Source organism: Phodopus roborovskii, unplaced genomic scaffold (assembly GCF_943737965.1).
Source record: "Phodopus roborovskii unplaced genomic scaffold, PHOROB, whole genome shotgun sequence".
NCBI lineage: Eukaryota > Metazoa > Chordata > Mammalia > Rodentia > Cricetidae > Phodopus > Phodopus roborovskii.
The window spans coordinates 12220477-12247194 of record NW_026126409.1 but is presented as its reverse complement, the minus strand read 5'-3'; the positions used below and the strand labels follow the sequence as shown (position 1 = coordinate 12247194).

Sequence of the window (26718 nt, the reverse complement as noted above, 5' to 3'; positions counted from 1 at the left end):
GCCTCGTATGAGCATCCTGGAGTCTGTTCTGCTGGGTTTAGCAGCAACACAATCAAAACTTCAGGCATCTCCAGGTAGTTTATTAAACTGACATCTCAAGTCAAACACTGATGGTTTAAAGTGATAAACTCAGCAGTTAAAGAGATAATCTCCATGTAGCATCTTTGTATGCTGTCTCGTGCCCTCTGAGTGGAGTCCTGGTTTGTGGGCACACAGACCTTTATGCTCTTGTGGCTAGTTTTCATCAACACCAAATGCTCACACCTAGTCCTTGCCTAGGGCTACTCTGGTCTGGCCTCTTAGATTTGTGTTCTGAGACATGGTCTTATTGGGCAGCCCACCCTGTCTCCAAATGTGGGACCTTCCTATCGTAGGCACGCAAGTCCTGGGACTAAAGGCAGGGTCACATTGTCACAGCCATGCTCCTCTCAGGGATGAGGGTACCACGGTACAGCCTGACTGACCAGAAGACAGCTGAGAGGCTCTAGCACTCCCTGGAACCTGCCCAGCGGCTTTTCTTCACCCAGACTGATAGGTATAGCCTGATGAGGAAGCTCATGTTGTCTTCCAATAGTAAACCTTCTGTCTTCCCAGCAGTGAACCATGTGCAATTAGAAATAGAATGAGGCTGCCTTTGTTTGTTTGTTTGTTTGTTTGTTTTGTCTCACTGGTAATTCTGAGATGCCTCTGTCCCAGAAATGTCTGCTCTCATGTGTGTCCGACTAAGTATGACACAACCACCTGTGTTCACAGCCTCTCAACACTCAGTAACTCAGCTGATTTATGACTGACATTGATTTCATTTAACATACCCTATTTGCTTTCCCTTAAGGCCTTAGATGAAAATTACCAAGGAAACTCTCCCTGCCAGTTAGCTTTCATAGTGCTAGAAGGTACTGTGGTAGCTTCAGGGTGGACAAAGGCATCAGGGTCCAATGCTGGACCCTGAATCCACAATACTGACATGCCAGGCAAGATGTGTTCACTGGTGCAATTATGGCAGCGTAGTTATAATTATGAGATAATTAACTGCTTTCTGATTGAATTTGAGGCCTGCTCCACAGTAGGGGTTTTGTGCTTGGAACTATAATCCTTGTCAAAAGCTCATGGCTGGGCCGGTCATTGGCCCTAGGGTAGAAGCTGCTGTTGTTATTTTGCTAAACAGCTGTGCTTAAAATTGTCTTCTAAATATCTGTGTTTATGCCCATAGATCTGGCCTTTCTGTAACTTGGCCAGAGAAGCTCCTCTTTATAACAGGCAACAATTAATGCAAAGGTGCATGATTGGTCCAGGTGCTGAGAAGAGACTGTGTTCAGTCCAGAGTGGAACATCCTAACTCTCCCCGTCCCCTGCACCCTCTCCTCCTCCTCCTCCACCAAGGCCCAGGGAACTCTGGAAGAGAGGCAGAAAGAATGTAAGAGCTGAAAAGTGGGGCGGAGTGCCATGAGAGGCTGCTTGCCGGACATAGCATGGCTTCACTTACAGACTCAGCCGCTGTGGTGACCTGTCAGGACTGCACGAGATCAGGCCAGACAAGATGCTGGCATGGATGGGTTGGGTTGGGGTGTACTCTGTGCCCCACTTCTTATTGAGGGGATGTTGGGGGTTGGTAGCTGCTGGGAAAGGAAAGATAATTCGTTTCTGGGGGCGCCTCCAGTGGATGCCCCATAGCAGGCACACAGGTAGCTGGAGCGAGCATCTGTTCTCCCCAACTTATCATAACGCGTGTGCACTTGAGGTAACACGAATAGAACTTACTGGGTTATCAATAAAAAAACAAGTGAGAGGGATGTGTTGAGAAGCCTAGAAGGTTAAGAAGGGAAATGGGGCATGGATGTGGTCATACTTCATTGTATGTATTATGAAATTCTCAAGAATAAAGAAAAACGTAAAAGTTCCAAGGAAGGAGACATTGTTTTCCAGTGGTTAACTATGGCAGGACCTGACCGTCTTGTAGCCATGTTGTTGGATTTCAGTTACTTCATAATCTGTTTAAACCACATCAAATATCTTGGGACTGTGGTGAGGAGCACGTGCGACTGCCCTGGTGGTGGTGGCGAACCCAGGATTCCTGTGAGGAACCAGGTCCCCTTGTGTTCTCGGGTCACCACACTTCCCTCCATCCAAGGCCCAGTCGCCACAATGCCCCTCTCACAGCTGGTTCTGGTTGTGACAGTCACATTCAGGGTCTGTGCACACTCCTCCCTATCCACGTGTGTGACAGGAAGCGTCGCTGGTGTGGCATTCAGGCCTGTGCCACCGAGCATCCAGCCGCTGAGGAGACCCACTGTTTTAGGGATGAGGATATGCTCAGCAAAGTCCCTCTCTGGGACACAGACAGGGAGCCCAGAGCTGGGACACTGCAAGGGCTTCTCCAGCTCCAACAGTGAGAGGTCGTTCTCCCCCAACTCCTCATCATAGCGCATGTGCACATGAGCTCTCCTGATCCCAATCCTCTGGCCAGCATCTGAAACCAGGAGTAACCAACCAACTCACAAAGTCTTGTTTTCAAGGGCACGACAGCTAGCTAGCCTCCAGGAGCTGATCTCAATGAGACCCTGTGTGACAGACGCAGTGTTCTGGGGCTTAGATGCACATCATACGACGGGCTAGGTCAACTCATATCCTCAGCCACTTCACACTGTCCTCTAAAGAAGTCAGAGTTTTATCCCGGAGTAAGTACCGCATGGGGGATGGTGAGAAAGCAGGAGGTGGTAAAAAGGAAGTCTCCAGGCCAGTGTGAACATGGCTGCTCAGGACTTTTCATCTGGATGAGTCTCAGCTCCTTGTTTGTCCACACAAGTATTTAGGGATGAAGAGTAAGACATGCTCACTTCCAGGCTCACATTTGCTGTTGAGCACATCCGTAGCTGATGATGGGAACTTCCCAGTGGGGAGAAATGACTGCCCAGGTCTTAGAGATGGAAAATGAGGCTACAGATACGTCCCGAGAAGAGACAGGGTTGCAGATCATAGAGGGGAGGGATTTGAACCTAGCTCCTCTGGCCCTTAGCCAGCCCTCCATGTCCAGGTGGCTGCTCTACTGTTGCAATCTGTCCTGAACCAAATGCTACTTAGCATCGGCTTGCTGGGTCCACAATCTACTAGATATGTCTTGTTTTGTGTATGCATGTGATTTTATAGCTACCTTGGTATTACCAAAGCTATTTCACATCTTGCTTTAGAAACAAAATTTCTACTTGAAAGTTTTCTATTTTATTCCTGTTGGATTATCCCTTTTATTTATAATGAGATTTTATACAACTCATGAAAGGAATACTTACTTGCTTTTACACTAATATTGATGTGTAGTAATGAACACTTTGCTGTTGTCAACACAAAGTCTTCCTGTATTAAAACGCCACCACAGAATTCCTTTCCTTCGGAATTTGTTAACTTGACCTTAAAAAAAAAAAAAAAAAAAAAAAAAAAAAAAAAGAAGATGGTTGTTAGCAGCCAGTGTAAGGGAGGGAACAGTAAAGTTGAGCAGTGGGCTGGGGCACCAGGGACAGTCAGGGTCCACACCCCACTGCCTCTTCCAGGGTTACCAGTGCTCTGACAGCTCAGCCAAGGTTCAGAGGCTGTCTGATTTCCCACCCCCCCCCCCCACACACACACACAAGGAAAACAGACAGAATTGAAGGGCTGGTCACCAGGGTCATGATTTTTCAAGGGCCAGAGATTTTGTGGCTTCTGAGTTTGCATGGATCAGGCAGAGCCCACAGGGTGGCAAAGGAGTGGAGAGCACCAGAAGGGACTTTGGCTGCAGTTGTAGGGATGGATCCCAAAGGAGAGGACTCCGGGGAGCTGCAGGCTCCGCCAGTTTTCAGTCATGATAAGCATATGTGTTTGTGACTAGAAACTACTTAAGGCCAGGGAAGCTTACCCTAAGGGGCTAGAGGGGACAGTTCTGGGGCTCATGAAGGCTGAAATAGTATGCTATGCCAAGCATTTGGTAGAGCACAGCAGGGCCATGTCCTTGCAGAACACTGCACTGGCCTTTCCCCAGCAAAGCCCCAAAGCAAGGTGCGATTGGATTAAGCTGTTTCCAGGTATCTTAACCACGTTCCAAAGCAGCACTCAAACATGTTTATAGAACACAAGGCTTTCTGTAGTGAAAGAGAGTTAGAGCACACAAGGTCTGCAACCTGTCAATAGTCACCAGGCAGAAAAAGTAAACAACACATGATCCATGTTCCATACTAAGGAGAAAACCAACCAAGCTGAGTCAGAACTTTTAGGGGCAGACAGGATGATGGAGCTGACTCACAACTGTTAGGTTGATCAGAAGCCATGCACAGATAACTATGTCCCCATGGAGCTGGGCTGTGGCACAAGGCACAAACAGAGAGGCTGGCTACATGGTGTGGCCTGGTGGCTGTAACCAATGCACACCTCTAATGTGGAGCAAATGCTGCAGAGGGCTGCGGTTGTGCTCCACAGGGACCCATGCAGCCCTGTAAAGAGTTTGTTCCAAATTCACTTGGTTGTCACCTGTTTTGGCAAGAAAATGGAAATGACAGATGAAGTCTGCAACAAAACAAAAGCTGCTATGGAACGCTGTTACCTGCCACGGGAAGCTAGGTAGACACTGGTCGCCTCTTTCTGGTGTCCTGATGTCTTTGGAAGTCAGGGCCCCACAGGCACATTTGTCTTCATTTGTGGCGGCAACATAAGAAGAAAGTCAGTGTTTTCCAAATGGACGTGGTGTCCACAGTGGTGCTAGCCAGAAGTCGCATCTGAATGCTGGTAGACACAACGTCATGGTGGCCATGGGGAGCAAGGTGAAGCTTCACTGCCTGCCCCCAGGCTTATTTAGGGGGCAGTTTGGATAATAGAATAACGAGCCTCCTGACACAAAGCACTTCCTGCACCGCGGTTGCTCTAATGTAGAGGCCAGACCCTGAGTCAGCAATTATATCCCACTAACCACAGCACTCCATCCAACCCGTGAACATGAGGGCAGAAGGAAGGGACGTGGAGGGTGAGATGGCCCACCTCTGTAAAAACTCACCACTTGGACTGCATGACTTGCGGTCCTTGCCCAGCTTGTAGCCCTTCGCACAGCTGCATATGTACGATGACTGCCCTGGATGGCAGAAGTGCTGGCAGCCATCGATCCTCTCTAGGTAACATTCGTTTTTAGCTGGAAAGGAAGAAAAAGTGAAAACCAGCCATTGCTGATGTGGAACGGCCAATGCCGTTGTCTACTCTTGCATGGGTCTGGCTCACCAGTCCTAGTGTTGCTTGTATGTTACGTGTACAAAGAAAACATAAACATGGAGATACATCTATAGGCCTCATTCTCTCTATCTTGCCAGTTTTTATGTAAAGCTTCCCACTCTCAAGTGTCCCAGGTATGTCCATGGAGACATATCTGTGTTTGGCATCAGGAGGAGTCACTCAGTCCTGGACATCTTACTGGTACCTTATCTATGTCTCTAGCTGTTTCCTGTCCCACTGCAAAAGCTGCTGTCTTTGGATTGTTCCTTCAAAACGCAGAAATGGGATCAACAGGGGGTCAGATCCCGGTGTAGGCAGCTGAGCAGCTGGGGGGGGGCTGAAGTCTAAGTGGGACACCGTAAAGTATCACCAGGGAGGGGAAGCTGGAGTTGAGAGCTAAGCTCTGGGCCAATGAACCTTTTCTCCCAGGAAGCTGGTTCTGAGCTACAGAGACAAAGGAAGTGTTACATGCATTTGTTTCTGTAGTTGGCAATTATCAAGAATTCATTCCCTTTCTCCATGAGGTCATTTTCAGGGGTATTTAAAGCTATTCTTAGTCGGGTCTAGAGGTACAGGTCTGCCTATCAGTTACTCTGAAGTCTGAGGGCAGAAGATCATTAGTTCAGGGCCTGCCTGGATTATATGGTAAGTTTATTTTTATTTTTTATGTAGAGGGGTGTTTTGACATATGGGTGCGGTGCCCACAGAGGCCAGAGGGGCTGTTAGATCCCCTGCAGTTATAGAAGGTTATGAGCTGCCATGTGGGTGCTTGGAATCAAATCTGGAAATGCAGCCCATCCTCTTAACCTCCCAGCTACTTTTAGCCCTGTACATAGCAAGTTCAAGGCCAGGCTGGGGAAATATATTGAGACCCTGATCAGAACCAGAAAGTAAAAAGGCCTGGAGATGTATCTCAGTGGGAGAGTGTGCTGTGTGTGTGAGACCCTACACTCAAATCCCACAGCTTAAGTGTGTGTGTGTGGGACTATTTACTTCTGGAATTTTGCTTTGACTTCTCTCTCTAGAGTATCTTTGACTGGCATGTCAGTCAGATACATGTGTGTGCACCCCTTCCAACTAGTGTGCAGATTATGGATTGTGGGGGAGGGTGGGAAAGAGGAGAAAAGGAGACCCTGTGCTATGAAAATTTCAAGAGGGCTAGGGCCAGACAGTGGGTCCCAGAATGCAGCCAGCACGTATGGCATGATTTCCAGGGTGGCATAAAATAGGGAAGCCAAGGAGTCCCCCAAGGTGAGTGTATCAAAGTCCCCAGGGCACCCTTTTCTGCCTGAGCGAGCTGCTCTGTCTCCCAGTAAGCCCCATCGTGGATTGAGAGTAGGTGGTGCCTTACCCATTGCACAGTTCTTGCCCTCGTAGCCAGTGGGGCACGAGCAGCTGTAATTGCGGATGTGGTCCTTGCATGTCCCGTTGTTGAGGCAGGGCTGGGAGACACATGGAGAACCACCTGCAGAAGCAGAAGGGCCTCTGAGGCTGCACTGTGGACTCTGAACCAGGTCCACCAGGGAACAGCAGACCAAGTTCCAGGTGCTTCCTGTCCCACTCGGTGTCACATGTCCGCAACCACCAGTGTCTCACCATTACCCTCATGCACCCCAGGATCTTCCTACCCATTCCTGTGTTTCCTTGCTTCTACCAACCCTGTGTTCTCCATGCACTCCTACATCTCTTTCTGCTGACACCCACCCCCCACTCACAAGGATAGCCGACCCCACGCTCCTCCCGAGGATATCACACCCCATGCTCCTGCTGAGGAGAGACCCCAAGGCACACATCTGGGCTACAGCCACAGTTCTCTCAAATCTGATCCATTTCCTCACCTACAGCACACCCTTTCCCAGAAGTAGGATGAATTATGAGGTGGGAAAGGCTCCTGTCTGTTGACTGAACCCCAGCTGCCCAGGAACTCCCCGACATTAGCACAATGAAATCAGAGGCCTCATGTTGTTCCTGTAGTAAGCCTTGGGACCAGTGCACTTCCCTGGGCAGTCAGCAGGTCCCAGGGGTCAAAGGTTGTGAGTCCATGGGCCCCAGTAGAGACTGTCCTGAGTCTTAGGCCAGAGAGCTGAGAAAGCACTTACCCCTGTACCGTCTCCAGAATACTTCCTGCCAAGGCAAAAGGTATGATGATCACCAGGGGGTCTTTCTGTATTCAGCTATTATGGATGCTTTCTGTATTCAGTCTACTGTGGATGGACTTAGGGGTAAGAAAACATGGGTTTTATTCACTCATCCGGAGGACGTGGAATTTTTGTGTGTGGTTTTACAGCCTGTTTACGCTGAATAGGAGTGGAATAGTCTATGCCAGGTGACTTACCATGTCTCACGGGGAGGAAGGATGTAGTATGTGAGGACACAAAGCTACAGCACCTCCTTCCTGTCTGCTTTCTACCTCACTCTACAGAAATGCCTGGCAATTCTCTGAAATCCCTATGTCTTTTTAAAAGCATGCTGTTATAATTGTAAAGGTTCGTGGGGGAGGCTGGAGTGGGATATCCAAATAAACTCTTCAGACTTGTGTCCCCAAACCATACTCAGACTTCCTAATGATGTGTGGATGACATCACAATTGCATACCCCCCCTCACTCAGGAAATCAGCAAACTGAAATTTAGCGTGGGCTACTTTAAAAACTTCCATTGCTTTTACTAAATGCCAGATGGGCTGTTTGAGAAGGGTTCTCTACACCCAGTGAGTCTTTAAGAAACTATAACAAAAAATATTTAAATACTCTAAGGATAAGACATCAGTGTTCATTCACAACCAATTTTAAATATTGCTACATTAACATGTAAAACTACTGCAGTGTTGGAGACTGAGCCAAGAATTGCATGCTAGGCAAGCACTCCACCACCACGCCACACCTCTGCCTGGGAAATTGTTATTAAACACTTTAAACTATATTCTGAAGTATTTACCCCAAAATAGTCACTGTCTCTTAAGTTTTGGCTCCCTCTTTCTGTATTTCAATAACCTTATGAGTAATTAGAAATGCTAAATATGCATGTGTGGAAAAAGGATTTCCCTAATTCAGAGTATGGATCATGGGAAACTCTCTCTCTCTCTCTCTCTCTCTCTCTCTCTCTCTCTCTCTCTCTTCTCTCTCTCTCTCTCTCTCTGTGTGTGTGTGTGTAAGGGAAGAGGTTTGTCTTTCTAAAATTCCTCCAACGAGTGTACACAGTGGAGTTTGGTGACGTGGTTGTGGCATGATGGGAAGGTCTTCCCGGCTAGGTAGCAGGACCAGCAGGAGTCGAGGGTGTGGGCCCTCCTGCTGCTGAGGCCAGTTTGCTCTAAGTCTGGCTCCTCATCTGGGAAGTCAGGCTCGCACCAACCCCTCCATAAGGAAATAGGCTAATTAAACATGTTCTCTGAGACAGGTGGACCTGAACAGTTAGAAGACACGCATGCACCTCGGAGCTCATGGGGCTTACAGGGCTCACAGGGCTCACGTACAGTCTTGATGTCATTTTCAAAAACTTCTCTTGCTTCCTCATAGCTGCAGATCTCCTCGTAGCATTCCTTTTCCAAGTTGCCCTCGAAGATTTCCTCCAGGAGGTAAGAACCAGCACGCTTCCATCTCACCAGAACTTTGTTTGCCTCTGATGCTGGGAGAAAGACTGCAGAGGGATGTCACACTAGAGCGGAAGCTGTTCCCTACTGTTCAGCGGGGTGTGGGCTGTGCCCGTCTTCAGGGCCAGCCAGTCATTCCTATGCTGGGCATATCCTTTCTTTTCTTTTTGTTGGGGGAGCAGATGGCCCTTATGAGTTAGGCAGACACACTGGCATTTTATAGATAAAATAGTGGCTCTGTTCAGTCCACTGCCGTAGGTGAGTGTCCACGCAGAAACAAGAGGGTATGGGACAGGCACACCACTGTTTGCTTCAACATCATCTATAGTGGCATTTTCCAATCTCGGTGTTGCAAAAATGCAACACCTGTGGACAGGCACATCGGGTAAGTGCTTCGTGGAGAGTGGAGAGTGTCTGTATGTGAACATCAAATACAGGAATGCAGGGAATGAGTGGCCTCTCCATGGAGGAAGGAGTCCTGAGCTGGCAGACTTAGACAGACAGTTCTGGAGCATTTTGCATGAGGGTGGACTCAGACCTACAGGGTTTTCCTTCCTGCCCATTCACAGTAGAGTACTGGGCTCTGAGCACCACCTTGCTATGCTGGCACCTTGGATACTTTGGACAGTGGTCAGAGGAGGGGACACTTTCCTCAGAGATATGTTCAGATGCCAGTTTGGTGTTAATGTGGCAGAATGGCTATATCCACCCAAGGGACAATGATGTCACCCAGGGTTTAGAGACATATCCCTATGCACCAGGAGCACTTGGATCAAAGCCCTTGTCTGAAGAGCGAACAGGTATGCAAGCTGTCTGTTTATTTTTTTCCACACCAGTTTGTAAGGTACCAAGAAGCCCCATTTGCCTAAAATTGTGGTACATGTGGATCACAAAACTCAAAGGCTCAGCAGCTCACCCGACAATAGTGATTTTTCTAAGAATGGCCATGCTCCGGGGCTCTGGTCAGCACTGGGAGCCAGCAGACAGGACTTACCCATATGGGCTCCACCCTCACAGGGAGTTGGCATTGAACAAACTGTTACATATGAAGTGACCGGTGACTAGAAATGTCAGGTGTGGATGAGGGAGTGCAGAAGTCATAGAGAGTAAAGGCTGGTGGTCGGGAACCACGCTGAGCTGAGGAGCCATGGGCTGTAATCAAGGGAGGACACAGACAGACAGAGGGCCCAGAAGAGACTCAGAGGATGGGATGGAAGGTTTAGATGCTCCAGAGTGGAATTAGCCATGTGGATCAAGGCTCAGGTATCTGTCCCTGGCAGTCCTTCAGTGAAGAACAAGATCCCCTGATGTCTAGATGGACAGGCTGCCACCCAGCTTTGGCTAAGGGGTGCCCAGCCTGGTCTTGTCCTGCATGACTTAGGCTGTCCGTGGCCCGATAGGTTCCTAACTCCTTCAGCAGCTGTTACCACATGGCAATGAGATCTACACTGACTTTCAGGAGGGAGAGTGAGGACGTGGCTTGTTCTTTAGACCCCCTGTATCATCTACAGAACCATTGGAGCTGAAACAAGGATGAGATGGCTCGGTCTGGTGGTTCATTCCTGTAGTCCTAGCACTTGGGAGACTGAGGCAGGAGAATTACCAAGGGCTGAAGTTAGCCCGAAATACACAGTGAGTTCCAGACTAGCTTGGGCTATAGAATGAGGCCCAGCTTTTAGAAAATGCTTTTAAAAGAATGAAACAGCAAGTACCTACCTGAAAGCTCCACCTGGTGCAGGGCAAGGGTAAGGATGAAGGCGAGAAAGAGGCCCCGGAGCAGCAAGACGCAGCCAGCCATGCTGACCCAGAGCCTGGCTGGCCCGGGCAGGGCAAAGTCTGCAAACAGCCAAAGTCCAGGGTCCCAGGAGGCACAGTGGTCAACATGTGCCTTAGGACACATAGAAGGCTAGATTAGGTGACCCGTGGACCCAGGTGTTGATGGCTTGAGGAGGAGACGCACTCTTATTATGGTCCCTTACTGCTTTTACTGTTAGCCAACTAACAGTAATGGTGGGAGGAAGAGGTAGACTTGGAGGCTGGAGTAGGAGAGGGCAAAGTATCATGACCATATGGGTTGTTCTATTCATGGGGCTGGTGCCTGCATCTGTTGTTGACTGAACGATGCAGGAGCAAAATCTAATGACACCTATAAACACAGTTTATTAAAGTAGAAAGTGAAGACCACAAAGTGGGCAGCAGCCTAGCTTCAATACACACACTGTGAAGTTGTTTTTAAATAGCTAGAAGAATCATACATTATGGTTTCAGATTTTGCATTTTCATGGGATTTCTGTGTGTGCAAGTGTCTGTCTCATCTCACCCTCATCTCTGTGTTTCTTGTGCTTTCTAGATTTCTATTTGGCTTTTAAAAAGTTTGTTTCATCTTACTGTGCTTTTTTTTTTTTTTTTGGCTTATTTGTTTTCTAACAAGAGAGAAAGAAAGGGTGTGGGTTTGGGTGGGTGGGGAGGCAGGAGGACCTGGGAGGAGTTGGGGGAGGAAAGCTGCTCAAAATATAGTATATGAAAAAAGTCTACTTTCAACTTTTTTTTTTAAAAAAAGGACAGAAAGTAGGGATCCAGCTCAGCCTGTGTGTGTGTGTCTATCTCCAATAACAAAAGAAATGTAGGTCGCTCATGAACTTAGGGAGAGCAAGGGTGTTAATGGGAAGGATGGGAGGGAAGAGATGGAGGGAAAATGGTGTAATTAGATTTTAATTAAACACACAGGGGACCAGTCAAGGCTTCCATCGATCAGGCAAACATGGATTAGGGGCTCCAGGGCTGGGCTTCTCATGGAGCCTGGTGTGTGAGTGAACTCCTTCCTGGCTGATCAGCTCAGTCCACAGGGCTTTGAGAGCAAGAACCGCAGAGTGGACAGTGGTCAGCATGAGGATACTGCTTGCACATCGGAGACTGACTAGGGTCAGAGTCTCATGGCCAGGGTTTCACCAACCAAGTCACCTAGCTGTGTCCCCGTGCAGTAGCAGGGAGAAACAGAACAGTAGTTGGCATCCTGAGGGCTCTGCCTAATGGCCTCTCAAAGGTTGCTACCTCATACAGTTACACTGGGGACTGGTGCCAGTGTGTGAACCTTGAGGAGACGCAAACCCCTGGGTCAGGCTAGTGACGTAATTGGGGGCTGAGTTTCCTCACAGTCTGTCTCAATGAAAGAATTTGTAATAAACTGTGAGAATGCTAAAACTCGGCTCTCGCGGCTGTGCTGGTCCCTTAGTGTGAGCTTTGCAGTTCTCCATCCCCTGTTGAAATCTCTGGGGTTTACTCCAGCTCTGTTTCTTTGAACAGGACTTCCCCTTCAGGGCCCTAGTGATCCCTTCTCTGTCACAACCATGGACTTTTCTTTAGCTGAATCTCTTGATGAGAACTGGATAGATATCATATCTTCAGATAATCTGGGAGTCTCAAAATAGAGATCAGATGCCCCTAATTAGTCAGAGTCACCCACCATGTTTCATTGGCCTGTATTACTCAGGGTTCCACCTATATACAGAATTTATTGGAGTAACTGTTTTCTGTCTAGTCCAACAATGGCTGTCTACCAATAGAAAGCGCAAGAATCCAGTAGCTGCTCAGTCCACAAGGCTGGGTGTCTCAGCTGGTCTTCTATAGACCCTGGAATTCTAAAGAAGCAGGCTCTAATACCAGTAAAGGGATTGACTTGCCAGCCAGAGTGAGGGCAAGCAGGCAAAGGGAGAAAGCTTCCTCTTTCCACATCCCTTACATAGGATGCTAGCAGAAGGTGTGGTCCAGATTAAAGGTGGGTCTTCCCACCTCAAAAGTTCCTGATTTAGGGTGGGTCTTCCCACTTCAAATGATTCATCCAAGAAAAAAATCCATTACAAGTGTAGCCAACCACACGAGTTTTAGTTAATTCCATGGTGTCGTCAAGTTGACACCAACAGAAGCCATCAAAAGCCCTAAATTTTCTGATTCAGCATCTCTGGCCTCAGTTATTTCTCTCAGTGGTGTGCTAATGTCACCTGGATGATACCACATTTTTTTTTTCTCTGAAAGACCATCCTTTGTTCTGTCCCCTACCACCTAGGACGACTTTAAGTGATTTGTTTTGATGAATTTGGGGTCAAGACAAGTGGAGCAAATTCCCAGAGGATGTTGCCTCTCTTTCGTACAGCTGGGATACCAGCTCCATTTCTGATGGGCCCACTCACCCATTCTCTAGGGCTGGGTACCTCCCAGTTTTGATTTGGGGGCTGGTAGATGCATCTCTACCCCCAGAGTCAGCTTCTCCAATCCATCCAGGATATGAAAAAACACCTAAGATGTCTGGGACTCCCAGTCCTCAGCACCTGGAGGGGTGTGGCTTCTGCGGAAGTCATTCCTCCTGCCATTTGCTAGGTCTTGTTTCTGAATCAGGAAGTGTCAGGTAGGAGCAGAGCTGAGTGAGGATGCTGCTCTGTGCATTCAGTCTAGAAGCCACCTGCACTGGGGGCCTGCACTCTCATCACTGGTACCACAGGGAACCTGGGTCCCCACTGCCCTCTGGGGAGCCTGTACCCACACTGCCAGAACCACAGGAACCCTGCGGCCTGAATGCCAGAGCCACAAGGGGAGGTGCCTCACTGAATCTGGGGTTCACTTTGCTGGCCCCTGACACTCAGGGTCTGGGTTCTGGCTTTTCTGCTTGTTTTCTACTCTCTCGGGTAAATTCACTTTTTTAAATGTCTGCGCAGGTTCCCTGTAGGATGACCCCACACCCATGTGAACTCTTTCTTGTGCTTGTCTTGCCATTGGTACAGGGACCTGTGTGGGTGCTGACTTTGTTCTGGGGTTGTTGGAGACCAGGGACTTCTTGTTCTTAAGCACAGCCACAAAGTCCATCCACAGGGGTGGGTGAAGTCATGGCCTTCCCACTGCTGACCTGCATGCAGGGCCAGTAGCCACAATGTGGAGAGGGTGTTCTCCAGGGCCCACATCACTGACCCCACTGTGGCTGCAGAGCTCAGTGCTGCTCTCAGACCCCAGCCTTACTCTGGGTTCTAGGAAACTGAATGCTTTTTTTGTTGACTTTCCCCAACCTTGCAAAATCTGTTTACGAAGGACTCTGTCCAGCTCTTGATTTGGGGGAAGTTTTGTACTAGAACCTTTAAACTTTGCTTAGGAAAGTTATGCAAAGTGCAAACTATAGGAAAACTTTTGGGAAAAAAATGTTAGTCTATTCACTGAAAGTAGGCTTGGCTTTCACAAACATTTAACTTGGGGCTTGGAAGCAATGGAAGACTAGAGGTGGGGAGACATGCCATGGACCCTCTCCAGCCACACCATGCCACTAGACACCTGATTTTGTGGCATGACAGTATCTAGAACAGTTCCATAAACTTCTGGAGTGAGGCCCATTCTAGAGACTTAGAATTTAACACTTGGGGTAAGGCTAGGATTTAGGCTTTGCAAAAACCCCTCTGGAGTCTCCTATTCAGAGCAGGACTAAGACCCATGTATTGGTGGATAGGGTCACAATTAGCCCTTGGTGAGCCAATAATGTTCTCAGGAAGAAGGGCCTATGCACACTCAATACCAGGTTTAGCTTGGGGAAACTCCAGGCACCCTCACCAGGGAACGTGTCCTGAGAGACTGCATGCACACTTAGCACAGGTCCCAGCCCAGGGACACACACACACACACACACACACACACACACACACACACACACACACAGAGCACACAGAGCACACAGCACACAGACCAGCTCAGGGAGAATGCACACATACAACTAAGCTCAGCAGAGTCCATGCACACTCACCAGACAGCACAGTTCAGGAAGACTCCTGCACACACTCAAAGGCAGCCCAGCATAGGGCTAGTCCTTGGCCTAGATCTGGGTAAAATGTCCCTTTATCTTTAGACTAAGTCCTTAGTCTATCTTCCAGGGATCCTTTGCTTTCAGTGGATTACATGGTGTCAGCAATTCTATGTTACCTAGTTCCCACTGGAGAGTGAGGATTCTCTCCACAAGCAAAGGCATATCAGAATCTGGCCCCTGACCTAAAGCACCTGCTGAGGGGCTGACATCTCTGTCCCACTGTGTGTGTGTGTGTGTGCACGCACACGCGTGCGTGCATGTGCGCATGTACCTGGGCATTTATTCTTAAGGTAGTTAAGCACAGTCAGTTGAGAGGATTAGTTTGACCACTCAAAATCACAAGTGTATTGGTGGGCAGAGACGGCTCCATCCAAGTGTGAGCAGAGACGGCTCCATCCCTAGAACCAGTGGCTCCCCGAGAGTCCTCCATTCTGGCTCAGGAAGAGAAACCTTTATTCAATTAGAGCCTGTTTCTTATACCATGAGGTTATGGGAACTTCAGATCGGGAGCCAAAGAGTCTACCACTGCAGGTGGGCAGCTGCTCTGAGAAAGTTCCTGCTCAGGTGGCAACATTAAACAACACCATGTGAGACCCAGCAGGTCTCGAGAAGAACTGCTTTAATGGGGAGGACTTGTTGACTTTGGGACCTCAGATGTGGGCACCACCCTGGCTTTCATGGATTTGTCAATCCACTTGAGGAAGGCCGTGACCTTTGTATAGATCCCATACTTCCCCTTCCTGGCACACCCTTCTCCCCAGCTGACAATGCCAGTCACAAAGTGGGTGTCTTTGAACCGGGTGACATGGGGGCCACCACTGTCCCCCTGGCATGCATCCTCCAGTTTGGCATCGTAGCCAGCACAGAACATATTCTGTGTGATGGTGAAGCTGCTGGAGAGCTTGCAGGTGTTGCGATCCACATAGGGTACCTCCAGCATCTTCAAGATGTTTGACTGACGGCCCTTCTCGTGCGTGCGTCCAAACCCACTCACGATGCCTGACTTCTGCGTCATCAGTGTGGCCTCGGCCCAGTCCTTCTGAGGCAGGCAGGCAGGAGCCACGTTCATGCGGAATGTGATGGGAGTCTTCAGCTTGAGCACGGCGATGTCAAAGTCATAGGTCTCCCTCACAAACTTGTTGTGCTTTATGACCACATCCACCTCGTGTGACATCTCATTGCCTTCCTCTTGCTCTGTGTTCCGATCCCCTGGGGAGAAAGAGTGGGGGAGAGAGGGGGAGAGAGAGAGGGAAAGGCAGAGAGAGCAGATGGCTGTTAGTTCTCTGAGGGCCAGGTGTTTGTATATCAGCTGCTTTTAAAGAAGCACACCTTTAGTCCCATCAAGAAGGAGGCAGAGGCAGAAGGATCTCTGTGAGTTCGAGGCCAGCATCATCCACAAAGGAAGTTCCAGACCAGCCAGGTCTACATAACCAAATCTTGTCTCAACAAGATAAGGAAGGAAGGAAAGAAGGGAGGGAGGAAGGGTGGGAGGGAGAAAAGAAGGAAAGGAAGGAGGGAATGAGCTAGCTGCTCTTAAGTCACCTCAACACAGGCTAGAATCATCAGAGAAGAGAGAACCTCTACTGAGAAAGAGCTTCCATAAGATCAGGCTGTGCACAAGCCTGTAGAGCATTTTCCTAATTAGTGATTGATGGGGGAGGGCCAGCCTATTGTGGGTGGGGCTAACCCTGGGCTGGTGGTCCTGGGTTCTATAAGAAAGTGGGCTGAGCAAACCATGGGGAATAAGTCTGTAAGCAGCTTCCCTCCATGGTCTTGCACCAGCTCCTGTCTCTGGGATCCTTCCCTGCTTGAGTCCCTGTCCTGACTTCCTTCAGTGGTGAATAGTAATGTGGAAGTGTAAACCAAATCAACCCTTCCCCCAAACCCACAAAATAAGTTTTTTCCTAATTAAAAAACAAAAGGAAAAAAAAACCAAAACAAACAACCCCCCCCAAAAAAAACAGACCCAAGTCAAGGAGTATATGCTTGTATTCCCAGCATTCAGAAGGATGAGGCAGATGCTTGCAAATTCAAAAACAGCCTGTTCTCTGTAGAGAGATTGAAGGTCTTTTAAGGACCTCTGCCTTCCTTCCAGAGTTTCACTTTGTATATTTTAAAAGGCGTTTTAAAAAGTTTATGTGGATGAATGTTTGCCTGCATGTATACATATGTATACTGTGAGCATGCCTAGTGCCTGTGGAGACCAGGGCATCAGATCCCTTTTGAAATGGAGTTACAGACAGTTGTGAGCCACCATTTGGGCTCTGGGAACCATACCCAGGTCCTCTGTAAGAACAGTAAGTACTATTAACCACTTGGCCATCTTTCCAGCTCCCAGCTCCAGTTCATATTTTTGTGTTGAAGGTTTAGGACTCTAGTTCTTTCCAATTCCTTATGCTTTGGCACATGTTCCCTGAGTTCTTCCTGCAAGCTGGGTCTGTCAATCTTCTCAGGGCCAAAGGTCTCCTATTCCAGACCTGGGCTGCGCACCCAGGCCCAAGCAAGTCTGAGCTGAGATGACTGTGAAAGGAGAAGGTAGTAACATCTCCATCACAGAAGAAGTTTATTTATTTCTATACACATGGGAAGTCAAGGCTTTGGATGCACTGCATGAAACGGGATACTGGAACAACCTCAGCTACCTAGACTTGCTAAATCTGTGGCAGAGATGTCAGACATTTTCAAATTGCAGTTGAGGCTTGCACTGAATTTTCACTGGATAGCTCATGGGTCTTGTAGAAACATCAGAATGAACTAAATGACACATGAATGAAGGTGTGAGACTCCGAGAGAATTGTGGAAGGCTTTTGAGGAAGGGACACTAAGAGAGAAGTTGCCATGGATAGCACTGAAGAGGGAAGTCTCTGTGTGGAATGGCCTGGCTCCGGGGAAGTCTGTAGATGCCCACCCACTTCTCTCTGACCCCCTTCCTATGAGAGGAACTTTCAGTTTCCAAGCAGGCCTGTATTTGAGCAAGTGTTGATAACACATCCCATGTGTTCCAGAGGTCCCAGGGGAAAGAAATAATAGCATTCCTAGGGGTTGAGATGGTGGTGTGCCCAGGGCTGGAGTGTCACTTACCTACCCTCACCTTGAATCGTTTGGCTTGGTACAGACAGTGGGCCGCCGTGAGGATGTAGAACTCATTCAGGATGGTGCCCCCACAGAACCCCTCATTGTTGTCATTGATAAGCAGAGCCTGTGACCAGAGCAGAGTGTCTGCAAACCGCCTATGGTCGACACGAGGGCCGTGCCAAGCTGACTAGCCATGTGGGCAGAGAACCCATGTATTCCACCCACAGCAAGGCTCTGCTCTCTACCCCCACCAGCCAGCCCCACAACAGGTGCCTGATATAGGTGCCAGGAATTAGACTCTGGTCCTCTGGGGAAGGAGTGCTCACTCTTAACCACTGAGCCATCTTTCCACTTCCTATTTATTTTTCTTACATAAACCCAAACCTTGCTTGAGTGACAAGGAAGAGGAAGCCAGTCCAAGGCCCAACTCCACAAGTTTTTCTTAAGAAGTAACCACATCTTGGCCTAGGAGAAAATCTCTCTTACCCAGACTCCCCCAGGGTTCCAGTCTCCCTGCCAATAAGTGATCTCACAGTCTACACACAGCAGCTTCTCTGGGTCCAGAAAGTTCTCAGTATGTGTGTCCAAAGAGTCACACACAAGCTGGGGCTAATTCTCCTGCCTCTGGTCAGCCACTCTTGCCATTGCCCTGTAGGTGGAGGATGTCTAGGTGATCTCTGGGCATTGCTGGTGTCTCTAGGACAGTGGTTCTCAATCTTCCTAGCTGTGACACTTTAACACAGTTCCTTATGTGGTGGAGACCTCCCCAAACATAAAATTATCTCATTACTACTCCATCGCTGCAATGTTGCTCCTGTTACAATGCATCATGTAAATATCTGATAACACAACTCCAGAAAAGGTTGCGACCCTCAGGTTGAGAACCACTGCTCCAGGGCATTTAGGTTTTGGAAGCTGTGAGTCTCTTGTGCCAGTGGAGAGGATGGAAGCGATTCAGAGCACCCTGCCCAGCTGGGGTCAGAGAGCAGATGAGCATTTCCCAACAGTGTTCAGGCATTTACATCAGGGAGTGTTCATTGTGGGAGGTTCAAGTCTCACTGAAGGGCTTGGTATTTTTTCCTAAGTCTGGCAGCCCTAGACCATGTCAATAACCAAAGAGTGGTTGAAAACAAACATTTTGAACATAAATAGATGGGTCTTTCTTTAGGGTATTTCATCCCTCTTAGCATTTAGATGCTTTTGTTTTTGTTTTTAAAAAATAAATTCTCACACTGGAAATGGAATGATGACCACTGGGAAGGACCTTGCAGGTCTGAGTTGCTGACCCTTAGTGGATTGTTCCACTGGCCTGTAGCACAAGAGGATTGTTCTACTTGCAACCGGCTCTAGCTTAGATCAGTTACCTGCCAGGGACACTCTCCATCTTTGCATGCTCGGCCGCCCACAATCCTAACAAGGTCTGAGCTGTCCTTTTCTGGTTGTGTCTGGTTGAGGTTGAGCAGATCAGAAGGATTCTCCGTAGGGGACAGCACATCTAAGTCCAGTATGAAGTCTTCAGGGACAGGCTCACTGTGATTGGTGTTCTGGCCCAGAGACCTCTTCCTCCGTCCTATGGTGGTTTTCCCACAGGGGAAGGGTACTAAAAGAACAGGAACAACAGGAACCTCAGCAATGTCAGAAGCTTCCCAGGCCTAGTGAGGCTCCCTGGAAGGCCAGGGTGTTATGGGTAAGCCTGACTGAGGGTTAAGTGGCAGATTAGTAAAACACATCTTGCAGGGAGGTGGTGGCTCATCCCTTTAATCTCAGCCCTTGGTAGGCAGAGGCAGGGTATCTCTGTGAGTTTGAGGCCAGTGTGGTCTACAGAACGAGTTCCAGGATGGCCAGGGGTACACAGAAAAACAAAACACAATTTTTGGCATAACTATAAAGATGCTTCCAGAGAAGATTAACTAAGGTGGGGGAGACATGTCCCAAGTGTAGGCAGCACTATCCCATAGTCTGGGGACCCAAACAAAATGAGAAAGAGAGGGGGACAAATCTTGTTGGCACAGGCATTTTCCCTCTCCATTACTGACAGCCATTAGGTGAGTCAGCTGTGCTTCGCCCACCACGATGGACCGAAACCTCTGAAAGCAGGCGCTAAAGCAAATCCTTCATCCTTTAAACTGTGTCAGGTGTTTTGTCACGTGACTGGAATTCCGGCTAATAAAAAAATTTGGTATCAAGTTACTATGGCCACTTGGTTCTGTGGTCCTAAAGGCTTGGGGCTAATTTGTAGGAAGAATTTGGAGGCATTAAGAGATACAAGCTGGAGAAAAGCTTAGAGTTTTGTTCACAGAGCTAAGTGGGTGGCTCCAGTGGCCTCTCAGAAGACAAGGGTGCTGAGAGGATTATGGGTGGCAAAGATTATAATCATGAAGTTTTAGAAAGGAATAGGAACTCTTTCGGAAACTGAAGACCATTGACTGTTAAAAACCTTGTTTACATTTTGCCCCTGCCCTGATAATGTGGGAGTCATATTTATAAAGATGATAGCCAAATTAAATTTCTTGGGAGCCCAGCATTCAGGCTGTAGAATGGTTATTGCTGGCTGCCTTTAACCAAGTTTAAAATGAGATCCAGAAACATACATAATGCAGAGTTAAAAGCCTTCAGGGTTTTCAAGGAAAAGTGCAGAGCCTGATGGTGAAAAAGGGTTACTGTAGACTGAGGCTGAACATAGGGGTTGTTCTGTGCCAGTGATAGTTTAAGTGGTTGCAATGTAGCCTTTATGCATGTTCCCATGAGATATGGTTGTGTCCTTAGCCTGTGAGAAGGATTGGAGATTCTGTTGCCTGGAGACATGATGTCCATTGTCCTGTAGTTTGTTATCTCTGGGCTGAAATATGTAGCTACAACCTTTGGGAGCATGCTAGGCAAGCTCTCTATTACCAAGCCACACCTCAGCCTTTTGTTATGTTTTCAGATATTAAGCCTTGCTTTGAATTGATTTGTGATTATCCCTGGAGTTAAAATAGTTTGTACACATATCAAGAAATAGCTCCAAGCTAAAATTTTCTGAACTAATTAAAACTTAAAAAAAAATGTCTGTGTGAAAATCTTGTGCTTTGGTTATTGGGTGATTTCATGTTACACAATTAGGTTCATACTTGAAGGATGTATTTGGAGCCACTCTTTTCTGATTACTTAATCTCTGAAATAAATTGTTTTCAGTGTATAGCAGATGAGAGGGAAAGAGGAAGAAACAACTCCATGCTGAGTCCCATCCCATCTCATCTGTATGTTTGGTTGTCTGGGATGTATGTGGCCCGAGACTCTTCACTCTAACCCACCTGGGGGATGCTGGGAGGTAGGGACTATCTGTGGACCAACAGGCTGGCTTTTCAGAGCTACCATCCCTAGCTCATCTTACGTCTGTATGGGCCAGATGTATAGTGGAGTATTAAAAGAGCACTTGCACCTGGCATTTAACTCTGAAGTGATGGCCACTTAGGCTTTGAAATAATCTCTTGTAAATAATTGGTGATTGATATCTGAGATTTATAGGGTTGCTCTTTCTTGGGAATTTAAGAGCCTTGGCATAACCTCAGTCATAAGACATTCCTAGCAAACCTGGGATTCTACCAATGGCCGTGTTTGCTTAGGTCATGGTTCCTTAAGACAACTCCTAGTTCAGATAAGATGTGTTGGTATGCAGGAATTGACTTGCTGAAAGGCCTTTTGTGTATCAATAAAAAGGAGCTTCTGAAGGGCCACTAGGCGGCCAGTCCACCAGAGGTCGATTCTCCTTGCTGCTGAGAAGCTCATATAGCCTTCAGCATCTCTCTTTCTTTGACTGGCCCTTATAACTAAGAACACCAGTTGAGCCCTTCTCATAGATCCGACAAAAGGTTCATTTCCTGCCTCTCCCCCCCTTCCTCAGCCCACCCGCACTGACTTCTGAAAGTCTTGTTAGTAGTGGCTCTGCTGATCATAAGACTTGACACATCTAGCTCTCACCGGGTTAAAAAAACAAAACAAAATAAAAACCAATCAACACAGGGCTGTGAAAATGATATCAATCCTACTCTGTTGGTTCCTCTTCCTGCCTATGCTCCTTCTTGACCCAGGAGGATCCTGCCCTTGTCCTGCCATGTGACAACTGTGGCTTTCAGGCCCTCAGGCCAGAGGAGCATGAGCAACCTTGCACAGAAGTCACTGCCAGGGCTGTGGGTGAGCCAAGCACAGTGATGCCTGAGATTACATCCTTTGCCAGGAACAAGGTAACAGTGCCAGCCACTTCAGCTGCTGAGGCGGAGCTCTTTGTCCCCAGATCTAATGCATCTTCTTTCAAACCTAAAGCTTTTCTGATAGAGCTGTCCAGAGCCCAAACTCTCATTCTCTATCTCCTGGCATCGCTGGCCTCTGCAAGTCCCACCAGAACATGCCACGTTACTGCCCACAGTAGTGTCACACTGTCTCCACGGTCCAATGACCCCTACCTGTGGAGATGCAGGATTTGCCATCGTCACCCAGGAAGTAACCACTGGCACAGGAACACACCACTGTGTTCTGCTCTTCACTGCAGAACTGGTCACAGTCTCCATTGTCTAGGCTGCAGAGTTTCCGAACAACTGCAAAGCAGAAGACAGATGAACCCTTCTATAGTCACATGACAAGTACAGACATGCCAGCTATATCTGCCCAATCTCACCCATGCCCAGGCTGGGGTATGCAAACGACAGAGTCCCAAGAAAGACACACATGGGTGGTTTCCATGATAACAGGACAGGCAGCCAAACAAGATGCCAGCCTCAAGTAAGACTTTCTTCCTACTACTGCCTCTCCAGACCATGGAAGGGACAGCTGACATATGCACAGGTTACAGGGGAAACACCTGGCATCCTCACAGGCCATGAGAGGGACATTCAATACCCTCACAAAACTCTCCAACTAGAACCTTTGTGAGGAAGGGCAGGTGCACAGTCTCTATTGAGGGCTGTGCACATTCTGCTCATCCAGGGTGCTGCCCTTGGCATGGGGGGAGAGTTGCATCATGGCTGAACCTCTTCCTTCTCATGCTCATAACAATAAATGGTATTTGAGCCCAGTCCTCACCCCAGTGATGCACCAGGCACTGTGCCGTGGACATGTCATGTTTTGGATCTGGGTTCCTGTGAGACCTGGAAGGAAGTGTGTGTCAGAAAGCCAGGAGCCAAGTCCAGAGTAGATGGAAGTGGGGGGAGGGGCTATCACTTAAGTCCCACCACTCTTTCTCCACACTATCAAATCATGGAAGTGAAGCTTCAGGCTACGAGAAATTGCTGCTTAACTCCTTTGGTAACTTCTGACCTGCCCATGGTATCTAAAGGCTGACTGAGTTCATATACTTCCATCCATAGCATCCTGGACCACAGGTACCCAACTGTTTCCAGCACAGGAGGATCCACCTCACACTCATAGCCATGTCTGTAGCAATTTGCTTGGGCAAAAAAGCAATTATGGAGTAAAATCTACCTCAATGGAATCTTAGCTCAGGGATTGTGCCCCTCACTAGATATGTTAGCCTGTTGTATACTGTAGCTATCTGGGCTTCTGTGGAATGGTTCATAATCAGCAGCTCCACTGGGGAGAGTCCTGGGGGCATCCAGAGGAAACCCACACTCTATGAGGAAAGTTACTTAACCCTGGACATGGTGACATACACCTGTAATCCCAGCACTTGGGAGGCTGAGGCAGGGGGACTGCCGGGAGCTCAAATCTGGAGTGGGCTTGGTTACAGAGTGAGACCATAGCTTTTAAAAAAAAAAAGCAATAAATAAAGAAGTAAAAGACATGCAGATCTTTCTTGTTAGGAAACACTGGGCTGAAAGTAACCTAAATTGCCATAGAATCAACCAAGTGCATGACATATCTAAAGCGAGGCAATCTAGAACATTCCTTGTTGATGTTTGTGGTGACAAATGTAAATAGATGAGGTGACTCAGTCCACTGTGCTGGAGCAGAGGTAGGAACAGCAGCACGAACAGTCTACCTGATTCTCATCTGTTCTGCCAAGCCACCTGCCTCATGGTGACACAGCACCTTTGACCCACAGGGATGCATCGTCTCTCATGCTGCACCCCACAGAGCAGCTAGAGGACAGACATGTCCAATGGTTCAATGTGTCAATACTTAGCTTGTCTTGTTAGGTATTTCAGCATCTTTGCTCTTCTCTACTCGTGGTATGACCACAAAGTCCATCAAGCAGAGGGACTTACAGAATTCACAGTTTTTGCCTTCGAATCCTTCCAAGCAGGTGCATGTGTACTCCCCAAGGCCATCACGACACAGGCCTTGATTCTGGCAAGGAGTGTTTTCACACTGGTCACCATCTGCAATAAGAGGATTTGGAAACCACGGCTGAAGGCACTTCGTCATAGGCACCACTGACCCTGTGTGGTCCTTGCATCCACTTTGCAGATAGCTTGAACTTCCTTCTTCTTGAGAATAATTAATCATACCTAGATTTGTTTAGTTCCCACTTTGGTGGCTATGTATGTACAATACCCTATCCCTTGCATCATTGGCTGGATCCCTGATTTCTTCTGGCATGTATTACAATGTGTTTGTGGCCAGGGAGAGGTGCTTTGTCTCCCTTGCAAAGGAGGGGGACAATGGACATTGTTGCACTTGTTTCTGGACTGGATGCTGATCAGAGAAGGCGGGACTATTTTTCCCAAGGCCTCTGGGTGTGGGGTGAGAACCAGGGGATGGCCCAGCTCTGGTTCAGGCTCCACCATTTTTGGTATGACACTCACCTCACAGGGATGGGGGGGTCCTGACTGCCATTTGAAATAACTTCCAGGTAGCCATGACTGGTATGGTCTCTGATGCTATGAATAGTCATCAGGGTGGCCACCTTTTAGAAAGTCCAGTATTTCAAGCTCCACCATTTGCTTCAGCTTGCTATACGTGATAAAGATGTCATGGAATTTATAACCTCAGATAAGGAAGAACTGGCTTAAGTCTGTGTCTGAGCCACACATGATGGAAAATACATATAGCTCTGGTTACTCAAGAGGCTGTTGAGTAATGAGGGTGGCTTGAACCTGGGAATTTGTGGCCCCTGTGGGCAACAAGATCCCATTTAAAAACATGTGTATTTTTAGTAAATAATAAAACTAGAATCAATATAAAATACCTTAAATAAGTATCATGGGTACCCAGAAGGGAAAAGTGTAGATAAATAAGACTGAACAAGAATGTAATTAAAAATGTTTCCCCAGACCCATCCCTTCTCTTAATTTAAATGTTAAGGAGTTTATGAGGATTAAAATAGGAAACATCTTACCTATGTATTTGTTCCAGAATTCATTCTAAAAGAAAAGAAAAATTTAAAAAAACACACATTAAAAAAAAAAAAACAGACATTTCACACTAATAGTAACTGACTCTATTAGCCTGTCCAGAAGAATGTTCCAGAACTTTTCCATCTGAAAGGGAGAGCTGCCCAAATACTTCATCCCTGAGAGGGCCTGTCTCCCATCTGCTTCAACGCGTGGCCCTTGCTGAATATTGAAACTACATTTCATGGTAACAATAATTGGGCTGAAAGAAATAGACTGCCAGGGTAGGTTGTTCAGTTAACAGACCCCCATGCTCAAAATTAAGAAAAAGATCACAAGCTGCCAGTCACACTTATGTGGATGGGAAAAGTATAAATTGCTAATTATCTTAAAACAGATCAAGGTTCATGTTACACTAACAGGTGGTCACAGTACACACAGTTGGTCATAATCCCACCCCCCATTCAGATCTGTCTGGGAGCTCCCATAACGACCTTAATTGGACATGGAACTTTGTGGCTGTAAATTAGGGTGAAGACCCAGGTGAGGTCACCCAGAATTATCTCATGCTCTTAGCCAATGAGAGTGTCCATTTCAAAGTAAAGAAAGGCTACCTAAAGCTAGCAGTGGAGGGATGTCATGAGAGGACAAGCAGAGGTTGGGGTAACATCTGGAGTGACAGCAAAGAGTTCCTTCTGGCACTTCCAAAGGACCTGGCCTTGGTCCTGCTTTTGCACTCATTGCCTCCAAAATTCCAAGTGGATAAATCCTTGTTACTGCAAGGCATTCTGCTAATAGGTCTCTGTTATGATAGTCACAGCAATGAATGTGCTGTCTCTAAAACATTTCAGTTTAGACTGGAGACACATCCCAGAGTACAGCACTTGTCTAGTTTATAGGAAGCCCTTGATTCAATCTCATGGGAGAAGAGGAGGAAGGCAGAGATCTTCTTGGTGCAGAATATATTTTAAAACATCAAATAGAAATTGGACATGATGGTACATGCCTGTGACCCCAGCACTTTGGAGTTGAGACAGGAGGAAGATTGAAGATCGAGGAGGAAGAGAAGGAGAAGGAGAGCCCAGTTTCTCCTAATTTAAAAATCCACTTTTTGTATGTACAATTCTTTGAACTTTGTGTGTACACCTGTGTGACCACCTCATATAATCAAAATACACACAGCCCAGTCTTCACCCAACTCCTCAATCACAGCCCCCACCCAGCCCTGAAACCTGTCAAGTCCCGGTATCCACCACAAACCTGCTCTTCGACAAAGCAATGATTTTTAAAGATTGTCTGATAAATGAAATCATACAGGAAACAAGCCTGTGAAGTTCTCTTCAGCATCATGCCTCCAGAACGTGTCCAGCTACCTGTGTGCCCGAGTCCTGCTTGTTGTTGGCTCAAACTGTGCTTACCTTTATCCAACAGTGGATGATGCCCATGCTATTTCCAGCTTGGGGTAATTATATTTGGATCTGTTATAACCATTTATGACTGGGCAGGCGGTGGTGGTGCATGTCTTTAATCCCAGCACTCAGGAGGCAGAGGCAAGTGTATTTCCATGAGTACAAGACTGGCCTGGTTGATAGAGTGAGTTCTAGGACAGCCAAGGCTACACAAAGAAAAACTGTCTCAGGAAAAAAAATTTTAATGCCTTATGCAAGGCAGTTTTTCAATGAAAATAAGTTTTTGTTTTTCTAGGGAAGTGCCTAGGGATGGTTTCCCC

General features: G+C 47.5%; 2 protein-coding genes across 2 annotated transcripts in view; both read right to left on the bottom strand.

Moving 5' to 3' along the window:
* Positions 1–1918: 1918 nt before the first annotated feature.
* Proz (protein Z, vitamin K dependent plasma glycoprotein) lies at positions 1919–10712 on the bottom strand. Its single transcript, XM_051182016.1, has 8 exons — positions 10527–10712; positions 8694–8857; positions 7323–7347; positions 6575–6688; positions 5015–5146; positions 4568–4653; positions 3285–3402; positions 1919–2467 (listed from the first exon to the last, which is right to left on the bottom strand). The coding sequence occupies exons 1-8, from the start codon at positions 10708–10710 to the stop codon at positions 1977–1979; spliced, it is 1314 nt and encodes a 437-aa protein (XP_051037973.1). The 5' UTR covers positions 10711–10712; the 3' UTR covers positions 1919–1976.
* Positions 10713–15248: 4536 nt separating this feature from the next.
* Positions 15249–26718, bottom strand: part of LOC127220220 (uncharacterized) — a 28506-nt gene continuing 17036 nt past the window's right edge. The window contains exons 11-16 of the mRNA XM_051181947.1: positions 24995–25019; positions 23922–24035; positions 22164–22295; positions 19086–19321; positions 17728–17845; positions 15249–15855 (exon numbers count right to left, since the gene is read on the bottom strand). Of these exons, the coding sequence (XP_051037904.1) occupies positions 15266–15855; positions 17728–17845; positions 19086–19321; positions 22164–22295; positions 23922–24035; positions 24995–25019 (1215 nt within the window). The 3' untranslated portion in view covers positions 15249–15265. The remainder of the gene's footprint in view (positions 15856–17727; positions 17846–19085; positions 19322–22163; positions 22296–23921; positions 24036–24994; positions 25020–26718) is intronic.

Coding starts and splice junctions, on each gene's coding strand:
- Proz (XM_051182016.1), bottom strand. CDS start 10,710: ATGTGTCCTAAGGCACATGTTGACCACTGTGCCTCCTGGGACCCTGGA. Junction 4,654..5,014: donor CAAGTCATGCAGTCCAAGTG/GTGAGTTTTTAC, acceptor CCACAAATGAAG/ACAAATGTGCCTGTGGGGCC. Junction 3,403..4,567: donor TACCTAGCTTCCCGTGGCAG/GTAACAGCGTTC, acceptor TTTTTTTTTAAG/GTCAAGTTAACAAATTCCGA.